Source organism: Lethenteron reissneri, chromosome 10 (assembly GCF_015708825.2).
Source record: "Lethenteron reissneri isolate LAM-NWPU_2019-01 chromosome 10, ASM1570882v1, whole genome shotgun sequence".
Lineage (NCBI taxonomy): Eukaryota > Metazoa > Chordata > Hyperoartia > Petromyzontiformes > Petromyzontidae > Lethenteron > Lethenteron reissneri.
In genome coordinates this window covers 14,259,871-14,270,985 of record NC_083788.1, presented here as the reverse complement: position 1 = coordinate 14,270,985, position 11,115 = coordinate 14,259,871, and the positions used below count along the sequence as shown (strand labels likewise).

The 11,115-nt window shown below is 53.0% G+C and overlaps 1 protein-coding gene across 2 annotated transcripts in view; it reads left to right on the top strand.

Moving 5' to 3' along the window:
- Positions 1 to 11,115, top strand: part of LOC133340989 (guanylyl cyclase C-like) — a 34,298-nt gene continuing 23,183 nt past the window's right edge. For both annotated transcript variants that reach the window (XM_061549555.1, XM_061549554.1), the window contains exons 1-9: positions 1 to 314; positions 2,515 to 2,633; positions 4,026 to 4,093; positions 4,912 to 5,127; positions 5,580 to 5,728; positions 5,834 to 5,945; positions 6,381 to 6,492; positions 7,239 to 7,371; positions 7,824 to 7,903. In XM_061549555.1, the coding sequence (XP_061405539.1) occupies positions 104 to 314; positions 2,515 to 2,633; positions 4,026 to 4,093; positions 4,912 to 5,127; positions 5,580 to 5,728; positions 5,834 to 5,945; positions 6,381 to 6,492; positions 7,239 to 7,371; positions 7,824 to 7,903 (1,200 nt within the window). In that variant the 5' untranslated portion in view covers positions 1 to 103. The remainder of the gene's footprint in view (positions 315 to 2,514; positions 2,634 to 4,025; positions 4,094 to 4,911; positions 5,128 to 5,579; positions 5,729 to 5,833; positions 5,946 to 6,380; positions 6,493 to 7,238; positions 7,372 to 7,823; positions 7,904 to 11,115) is intronic.

Sequence of the window (11,115 nt, the reverse complement as noted above, 5' to 3'; positions counted from 1 at the left end):
AACTGGGACCGTGACAACACGGCCCCATCCGGCGGCCCATTCCGTGCCGCCCCCCTCGGGCCACACACGCGAGGGACGCGCCGCGGGAACGGAGCGCGCAGCCATGGGCGCCGCGGCACTGGCCACGCTGGGGTGGGCGACGCTGGGGTGGGTGACGCTGGGGTGGATGCACGCCGGGGTAGACGGAAGGACGCCCGCCGTCTATACGATGAACGTCATTCTCATCGTGGATAACAACACCGCGTGGTCGATGAACACCGTTCGTCCCGCCATCGAGCTCGCCATGGATGACGTGAACACGAGACTGTTAGCAGGTGAGATCACGGCGAGGCACACCTGGGGGCAGCACGCACACCTGCACACACCCCACACACCCCAGTGTGTGTAGAGGGGCGTGCGCCGGAGAAGGGACCCCGAGTTAGACTCCAGTCCCCGGACTGGAGTCTAACTCGCGCGCGATTCGGCTTCGTGGAGATGCGACCGTAGCGCCGCGTCACACGGGTCCGAGTGTCCTGCCACTCACTCTGACCCCCCCCCCCCCCTGCGGCAACGCTCCCTGCCGCAGCTGCTGCCCGCCCCGCCTGGCACGCGCGCGACGCGGCGCGAGGCGGCGACGTCTGCCCCACCCAGCAGCGGGAGAGCAGCGCGATGTGGGGGGTCACGTCCCCATGTTGTCTCTGGGGCTGGGAGGGTTCGGGGGTTCGCTTCGCCTCCACGCGCCCGCGTGACCTCGCGCTTGCTCACTGAGTCGGCACCGTATGGGGTGGCAATTGCTGCAGTGCCCACCACGGGCCGTGCCCACCGCAGTCAGGCTGAGAGAGAATACCCTCGCCGCTTTCTCGACTCGCTTCCTGCTTGTGCTCATATTCCGTGCGTCCTCGACATCACGACGTCTCTATCGCAAACACCACTGCGCCCCTGTCTTACTCGAGCTACTCTACTTTTGCACGGCTCCCACGGTCGCCGTGCTCTCACATATTCATGATCGAGAGATAACACGCTGCGAGGGACACGTTGTGAGCATTGGTACCGATCAACCACGTGTGGGTCAGGAACCGTAATGGGTCAAACGAGTCATTCCCCTACCTCGGGTGCTTTGACTAATCGTCGCAATTTATCGTCTCGTCGTGTTTGTCGTGTTTTTATTTAGCCTGCGTGGCACCATTCGTATTCAAATAGAAACTGCACGAATCGATGTTCACCTTGGGGTTTCACGCAGCTGTTCACGTCGTGCGCCAGGATACAAATAAACTGCGCGACATTACCCCCCGCGCAGTAGCCCCGCACGACGGCTCGTGTCAACAGCTCGTAATAGGCGCGCTACTGGCAACAGCAGGGGCACTTCGGCCATAAACCAACTCGCGTGCGGGTTCGCGTCGCTACCTGCCCCAAGACCTGGCCCACTGCACGCTTTCAAATCCGATGTCTCACCACGAGAGGGAAACAACTCGGTGACGGCAAACGCGTCAGCATTCAAGTTTATTTGTTAACTCAGGCGATAACTCAAGAGAATGGGATGAGTCTTAAAATAATAGAAGCACAACACATATTAAATAAAGCATAACAACAAACCAAATATAAATCAGAGCAAAAATAACTGCATTCCAGAATAAACAACATTTAATTTCCAGTAACGAGAATCGGCACTTGAAACCCATTCACGGTTTAATGAAGCGATAGGAACATCAACTCCGGGTGGTCACTGCACTTCGTGCATAAACACACCAGACCATGCGTCCAGCAAGTGACGTGTTCGTCCAAAATATTTCATCTCGCATCAAACTGTGATGCAGACGGGAGAGTAAGCAAAGACATGTTTGAAGCGATGGAATCCCAGGAGTTTGGGGCATTCACAGGGAATGAAAGCCAACTGGTCAACAAAGCGGCGCAGACAACACTGGCTACAAGGAAACGAAGCCACGTATCTGATCCACGTCACAGAAAAACAATTAAGCAGATATGATTTCATAAAGAGACCAGGTGGCAGAAACGTAATGGATTATTACATCTGCATGTGTGGACTTTCGAGTGGTGCCCCTATTCGTTTGCATGTTTCCTCCCATACACCAAACACGCATTCCTGGCATCTCCCGATATAAACCCTTCTCGATAAAATATTGTGTTGATTCTCTGTGAGTATTTCCTGCATAAAAGGCATTGTTATAAAATTAGCAACATTTATGGGGCAGTCAACAGAAACGAGGAATTGCCACTGAGAGCGCAGGGATTGAAATGGAGGTGGGCACCACCCCTGCGCTCAGTTTCTCACTGATCGCACTGAACACCGATCGTCATCTCACGACGCTGCTTCCCACTCGTGGTGAGATACAAAGTGCGTTGGTTTTGAAAGTGTGCAGCGACGCTAACCTGCACACGAGGCGGTTTATGACCGAAGTGTCCCAGCTGTGGCACCTCCAATTAGCACGGTTGGCTGCATACGGTGCGAAAGAAGCTCAATGTGCATCGACACACGCAGCAGAAAGAGTTCTCACGCGCGCTGTCGTCTCACGCCAGGCACGGGCGTCAGGCTCAACGCAACGTTTGACTGCTACAGCTCCGAGTGGCTGGAGAGCAAAGCCTCGAGCTGCGAGGACACGGACTGCGAGGCCAGGGAGCTGGTCAAGGCGCTCAAGGTGAGGAGGACGCCTCGAGGCCCGACACGCACACAGCGCCGCGGCATCACGTGGCAGAGAGTCACGGTCCCCATGCACGCGCGTCTGACGAGGCCGCCTCAATCACTGCAAGGCAGGAAGCAGCGATGGTGCGAGACATCTCTGATGGATGCCCCTACATCTCCAGCTCTTTAAAGAGGGCCCTGCATGACCAATATTAACACGTTGTACCCGAATAGAGACGAGGATGTAATGGATGGAAAAAGAGCCAGGAACGGGAAAGAGAAGGGAGACCGGGATAAAAGTCCCCAAGATGGACAGAGAGGGCATGTCTCAAGATGAGCATCAGAAAAAGAGAAGGAGGAGTGCCAGGCAGGAAGTCGAGGACGAGAAAGAGTGACTGGGACGAGATGTCGGGATGAGAGGGTGATGAGAGGAGGAAGGAGCGAACAGAAGTGAGTCGCAAGGAGGAGCAGCGTCCGTTCTCACCGGGGGGCGGCGGTGAGAGTGTAGGGAATCAGTGGGAGTGGCCTCCCACAGAGAAGCCGCATTATATATGGGAGGCTTGAGCTGGATCGATACACATTTAAACATTGTGATTTTGCCCAAGGCAGTTCACGGGATCACGGGACCCTGCGTCTGTGTTGCTGCTCCAGCGATCACCTGCACGCACCGTGCCCTCTGGATGTTTACGAGGATCTGACCTCACGCGTGAATCGCAGGGCCTTGCGCATTTGCCAGCGAATGAACTGGAGGCTTTCTGGTTGAGTGCTATCAAGGTCAGGCCGGGGCTCTGCGGCTGTACTACTGCACGGACGTTGCGGACGTCATCGGCGGAGTGGGGGACTTGAACGCGGCGGCCCCCTTCTGGCTCCAGCCCCTCGCTGCCCCCCTTTGTCTTCCCAATGCAATGTTGGCTGATTACCTTTCAGCCCCCAGCTTTTCTGTCGCCCCCCATCAAAACTACTCCACGTACAATAACAATTCTTTATTTCAAATTGTCATGCTATGTATAAATTTATAATTGCTGTAAAACACCTGGGTGAAGGTGCTATATTAATCTCATTAAGATAAGAACATACATACGTACAAGTGGTATTGGCCAAACATCCCAATTTTGAAAAATCACCTGCTTATTACTCAATTAGGATCACACACTAACCATCGCCCCATAATTTGACAGCCTGGCAGTCTGTTATGCTGTTTATCATGATGTATACACTGTGTATCTTAGAGCCGTTCCTCGACCAACGACCGGATTTGGGAAAATAGTCCAGGTAGAGGCGATCAGATTTGGCTCTGCTGGGCTGAGGTCGCACAATAACTCGTGTGTGCGGCGGGGTGACATTCGTAAACGGTGCAGAACCCCTTGACACTCACTCAGCAGCGCTGTCTGTGTGCTCCTCACCGCAGGCCAACGATCAGCTGGGATGCGTGATCGTGGGCCCGTCCTGCCAGTACTCCTCCTACTCCCTTCTCAGGTGCGTGCGTTAGTGGAGAGAAAGGGAGTGGTAGTGCTGATTGTGGCTGGGTTGCAGCTGTCACTGTGCTGGACGGTGTGTCGAGCCCACGGGCTCTGTGTGAACGAGGCCCAGCTCCTTTATGGTTGGGGGGCCACCATAACTGTGATATTCACCGCCAAGGTGAGCGAGCTGCGTTTAACTAAAGTAGGTGCAGGGCCCACCGCAGCAGAAATGAAGCCGAGGCTGCGCTCTCGCTTGGGAACATCTGTCGTCGTGACGGCCGTGAAATGGATTTGTGTTTCCTTTGTAGGAGCCGTCGAGACGCTGGCCGTGCCGCGCGTGGCGAGCGGTCTCCGTCTCGGCGGCGGCCACGCACGCGGCCTGCAGGCTGGCGCCGCAGAGGCAACTGCGAGGCCTAATATTTGAATAATTCCTGGGCCTCTCTAAGGGCGACTCCGCTTTAAACGAAAACCTGGTATAGAGTGTAAAACATCAGCACTGGGGAGACAAAGGCAGCCCGACGTGATGTTGGCCACCCAACAGACTTAGTGAGGTTCTCCTGGGTAAATAAGCTTACATATATTCTTTGGGTCTTTCGGTAAAGTCACGTAGATAGGTTCAAAGAAAATAACAAAAAACTACGACGTTTCGATCACAACACAAGCGATTGAAACGTCGTAGTTTATTGTTATTTTCTTTGAACCTATCTACGTGACTTTACCGAAAGACCCAAAGAATATGAATTCGTGCAGTCACGAAAGCTTTAAGTCAAGCTCACGTATTTTATGTATTTAAAGTGTGACCGTGACCCGGACACGTGCGGCTGTCTGCGCCAGGTCCCAGAGCGTGTTCAATCGGCCCGTGATCGCGGCAGGCAGCTTCGGGCTATCCACTACCTACAGCGCCATCCTGAGCCGCACGCTCGTGCCTGCCACCAAGATTTCGACGATGCTCACGCGCCTGTGGGCGCACGCGGACGCGCGCAAGCAGTTCGCCTGGCGCACGGCCATTGTCTTCACCGAGGGCAACAACGACGCCAACGTCTGCTTCTGGTGGGCACCGCGCTCGCCTCACGCCGCCAAGGCAGCTTGCTGCCCGGTTGAGCGTCCAGGCATCGGTGCTCATGTCCTGTGTACGGCCCTTCAGAGTCGGTGGTAGGAATCCCACTGCTCTATGGTTGGGGCGAGTCTATCCAGAGGACAACCGCCATTGATCTTCCCCGCAAAGTGGTGCTCGTTTACTCATTGTGTCGACCCCGGAAGGAGAGGTGATGATTGGCTGAGTTGATCCTCGAACGGGATTTTAATTTGCCACCTTGCGACTATGATCCACTTGTTCCACCGCTCGGCCGCCTGGCGGGATCAGCATTGTGAGTTACGTGATGTAAACAGTAAATATGATAAACTTTCACTGAAGCTGGGTCCTCTTTGTTTCAGAGGGAACCTGCGTTACAGATGTGATTGCCCGTGCCGCCGCGACTCTGTGTACGTGTCTGCGGGTGAAGGTACCTGCAGGCCCTGCTCGAGAACGTGCAGGGGCCCCTGGGTCAGAATTTCATGTCGCTGCGCGGGCTGCTCGGCAAGGATCACGTCCTGGCGCTCGACACGTTCGCGCGCTTCAACACGACGCTCAGCGGGACGCGGCACAGCAACGGTACCGCGGGGCGGGGGTGCCGGGCGTGCGCCCACTCCGTAGCACGGCACGTGCCACCACGCCGAACTCTCCGCGTTTCGTGACCCCGCGATCTCCGCCCAACAGTGATCATCATGTGCGCCAGCCTGACCCGGGCGGAGGAGGTCATCAAGGGACTCGGGCACTTGTCTGCGGACACGCGCGAGCAACTGGTGTTCGTGGTGATCGACCTGTTTGGGTGAGCGTTCCCTGGGGGGTGGGGGGGGGGTCACCACGAGGCGCCCCCCCATACGGGGAAAGCTCTGCACTGCCGGATCCGTCGGCTCCTGGCTCGGGGGGCTGGGTTTTAATTCGGGCTGCTAAAACGTCAACCCACTAGCCGCTGCAAACCATTTACTGTGCCGGGAGCTGGTGACCGATTCCTGTGAACCGTAGGGAATGCGCTGATCGGCTCGTGCTGATGTACAAACTGGCGTGGTTCATTTGCTCCCGAATCTCAGTTAAAAGGTAAAGGTGCAAGCCTGCAAGTGCTCGCTCAATCCACTGCTGGCAGAAGGGCCTCCACTAGAGGGAGCTCTAGAATGCATTTGGTCGACTCTTGAACCAAGGTGCCTCCCTTCCCCATCCCCTCTCCCCCGCATCGTCCCTCTGCCCCTCTCTGCCCCCCATCCAGCCTGGACTACTATAAGACGTACGAGAACCACAGCTCGGCGCTGGAGCGAGCGCTCATCGTGACGCTGCCCGAGAGGCAGGCCACAGCCTTCGGCGAGAAATTCAACCTCACCGTGAGATGCGAGCGGCAGCGCGCGGCAGTCGCACCGTACTCTGCGCACTCCTCGGCTCTCGCCCCGTAACCAATTATAATGCTCCATCTCCGATTAGCACAGCTGGCTACGTGGGGTTGGCTACGTACGGTGTGGAAGAAGTTCAACAAACATACATATCTAAATCAGCTCAAGCTCCCGTAAATCACGTGACTTCTGTGTGACCATCCCCCCCATTCTGAATCCCTTCCCTCTCCTCACCACCCCTTGTGAAAACAGACACGGCTCCTTCGTGCAGCTCACTGCTGCCCGCTCCTTCTCTCTTCGCCCCCTCTGATCATCACCACCCTCTCATCCCCGACATCTTGGCCCTGCCATTCATTCTCCTCCATCTCCTGCCCGGTGCTCCTTTTTAGTCCTTGCTGCTAATCTTGAGCTGTGCACTGTTTGTCCGTCTTGAGGACTTCCAGCATAGCTTCCCTTTCCTGCTCCTCGTGTGGACTGTCTATTGACCTTTTGTGCCACCACTTTACTGCCCTTTTCGTGCTGTGACACGTGGACAAAGTTTGATTGACTATGCTTGATATTAATGCCACACTTACAACGCAGGGCTATCACAGGGCTTTACGCATTGCAGGTCACAACAACAACGCAACCACCACACTGCTGGTCACAACTCTTTATTTCTGTAATCTGAGCCTCTGTGTGTGGTGTGAACCTGGTCTCTGTGCTCGCTGTACTCTTTGTGCTCCGTCTCTGTGCTGCAGAGCAACCACTTCGTGGTGGGCTACTACGACAGCGTGCTGCTGTATGGCTCGGTGCTGCGCAGGGGCCTTCAGCAGGGCAGCTACTCGTGCAGCAGCGCGGACGCTCACAGTTTTCGAAATCTGCACTTCCAAGGTCGTTGCTAACACACGACCCCACGGCATGCTGCAGTGCCACCGCGTATAGACAAGGGTAGTTGTGTTACCGGTAACCGCGTGAAGAAAATGGTTAAACCTGTTTCATCGCTTGTATAGAGACGTCTCGCGCATTTGGTTATTCACTGGGATGTGAAGGCAGCTGCTGCTATCGCAGCGGTGGTGCGGCTGTGAGCAGTGCGCCAGACTCAGACCCCATAGGTCGCCGGTTCGATTTCATCTCCTGGTGTGTGACGGGACAGGGGCACGTGATGACGCGTCGCTCCGTGTGACAGGACAAGGGCACGTGGTGATACATCGCCCCGTGTGATGGAACAGGGGCACGTTGTGACGCGTCGCTCCGTGTGACAGGACAAGGGCACGTTGTGACGCGTCGCCCCATGTGACGCGACAGGGGCACGTGGTAACACGTCGCCGTGTGTGATGGGACAGGCCTGGAGGAGGAAATCTATCTCGATGAGAACGGCGACCGGGACACGAATATTAAGATCCTCAACCTCCGCGGCAACAAGGTTCCCCTCCATATGCCAGCACCAGAGGCTGGCGCCGAGTTGCCAGCCTCATTGCTCATTCTTCATCAGCAACACTGCCTTCAAAGAAAACAACGGCCCTTCTTCATGGCATATGCGCTTAATCAGGGCCATTTCCTGAAACGTCACCAATTGCATATTTATTTTATTTACTTTATCAACATTTTTGATGTGCAGTTCATTCCAACCATAAACATGCGGTCCGGCGCTATAAGTCGTGCTCGAGTTAAAGAGCTCATTGCTGGGATTGTTCTGGGTTGGCTAAGCTTTTGTCAAAAATAAACACGTGGTGGGTTGGTAAGAGGAGGTGGGGTAGTGGGTGAAATGTGGGAGGGCAGGGATCTGCGCATGTTGGCTGGGGGTGATCTAATACAGTGTACAAGGTGTGGAGTGCTCTTCCTTTTAAGTAAGTGCTCATAGCGCATTATGTGCGATGCAGAAGGGCCATTGCCTAAAACGTCACCTACTTTTCGATTTAAAGCTTTCGTGACTGCAGGGATTCATCTTCTTGGTTCTTTCGGTAAAGTCACGTAGAAGGGAAGTAATAAAATAATAAAAATAAAACATAATAAAACAATTCTCACGACGTTTCGGCCACAACGCAAGCAGCCGTCCTCAGGTGAAAACCAGGTCCGTCGAGGCGACAGAGTCTGAATGAAACAGCACACGAGCTTGGAGTATATATATAAGCTGGGCGCATTGACAAAGGAATTTGCATATCAAAAGGAAATTTAGCATATTTATGGGAAATGCAGGAATGTGATTAGTACTGCATATGCATGTGCATTATGCAGGATTAACAGCATCAAAGAGAGCTGCAGTTACTGCTGCTGCAGTTTCTGCTGCTGCTGCAGTTGCTGCTGCTGCTGCAGTTGCTGCTGCTGCTGCACTTGCTGCTGCTGCTGCACTTGCTGCTGCTGCTGCACTTGCTGCTGCTGCTGCAGTTGCTGCCTTATCCATTTTAATATAACACTATGTATTATTCTACCCACCCTAATGTGTATCATACTGCTATATGTTTACTGTACAATTACGACACCATACATTACTCTGCACACTGCACCATGCCAGTGAGTGGAACGCGGTCTGAAAGTCACCGTAAACGTGAACACAATCAGTTAAGATCCGAAATGGTTTATTACGTCCTTCCAATGATTGCTAAGCCAGAATCCATCTTCTCGGTTGAAATTGTCTCTGTGTTTGTATATGTGGATCGCCTCATGAACGAATCTCTCATGATAGCCAGATGGCTTGCAGAGAACCTCTGTCTTGCAGAAGTCAATGTCATGTGAGCCCACTGAATTGTAACAGTGATCTGCCACGGCTGAGGTGTTTGTCCTACCGTGTTTCAGGTCTGCCTTATGTTCACAGATGCGGTCCGAGACATGTCGTTTGGTTTCCCCAATGTAACTGCTACCACAGAGGCAACTTAGTTTGTAGACGCCAGGGTACTGTATGTCTGGAACCACATCTTTTACAGACGGGACCAGATCACGGATTTTATGTACTGTGTTGAATCGGACCTGGATCTTGTGTTTAATCAGGATTTTGGAGATCTTTTTTGTGACCCCAGCAATGTAGGGTAAGGTGATGGTCTTGAAAGGCTCCTCAACAGGATCCTTCTTGATGGTTGGAGTGATGGCTTTGCGGATTGTGTAGTCGGAGTAACCATTAGCCTTAAGAGCTTGGCGTACGTGTTTGAGTTCACTGTAAATGTGTTCATGGTCGGAGATGCATTGGGCTCTATGATATAGAGTCTTGATGAGGGAATTCTTCTGGGATGGATGGTGGTGGGAATCCGGTTTTAGATAAGCATCCGTGTGGGTGGCTTTCCTGTAGACAGAGTGGCTCATTGAACCATCAGGTCTCCTTTTGATTAGGACATCCAAAGCTACCCTTTTTGGATGTCCTAATCAAAAGGAGACCTGATGGTTCAATGAGCCACTCTGTCTACAGGAAAGCCACCCACACGGATGCTTATCTAAAACCGGATTCCCACCACCATCCATCCCAGAAGAATTCCCTCATCAAGACTCTATATCATAGAGCCCAATGCATCTCCGACCATGAACACATTTCCAGTGAACTCAAACACGTACGCCAAGCTCTTAAGGCTAATGGTTACTCCGACTACACAATCCGCAAAGCCATCACTCCAACCATCAAGAAGGATCCTGTTGAGGAGCCTTTCAAGACCATCACCTTACCCTACATTGCTGGGGTCACAAAAAAGATCTCCAAAATCCTGATTAAACACAAGATCCAGGTCCGATTCAACACAGTGCATAAAATCCGTGATCTGGTCCCGTCTGTAAAAGATGTGGTTCCAGACATACAGTACCCTGGCGTCTACAAACTAAGTTGCCTATGTGGTAGCAGTTACATTGGGGAAACCAAACGACATGTCTCGGACCGCATCCGTGAACATAAGGCAGACCTGAAACACGGTAGGACAAACACCTCAGCCGTGGCAGATCACTGTTACAATTCAGTGGGCTCACATGACATTGACTTCTCCAAGACAGAGGTTCTCTGCAAGCCATCTGGCTATCATGAGAGATTCGTTCATGAGGCGATCCACATATACAAACACAGAGACAATTTCAACCGAGAAGATGGATTCTGGCTTAGCAATCATTGGAAGGACGTAATAAACCATTTCGGATCTTAACTGATTGTGTTCACGTTTACGGTGACTTTCAGACCGCGTTCCACTCACTGGCATGGTGCAGTGTGCAGAGTAATGTATGGTGTCGTAATTGTACAGTAAACATATAGCAGTATGATACACATTAGGGTGGGTAGAATAATACATAGTGTTATATTAAAATGGATAAGGCAGCAACTGCAGCAGCAGCAGCAAGTGCAGCAGCAGCAGCAAGTGCAGCAGCAGCAGCAAGTGCAGCAGCAGCAGCAACTGCAGCAACAGCAGCAACTGCAGCAGCAGCAGAAACTGCAGCAGCAGTAACTGCAGCTCCCTTTGATGCTGTTAATCCTGCATAATGCACATGCATATGCAGTACTAATCACATTCCTGCATTTCCCATAAATATGCTAAATTCTTTTTGATATGCAAATTCCTTTGTCAATGCGCCCAGCTTATATATATACTCCAAGCTCGTGTGCTGTTTCATTCAGACTCTGTCGCCTCGACGGACCTGGTTTTCACCTGAGGACGGCTGCTTGCGTTGTGG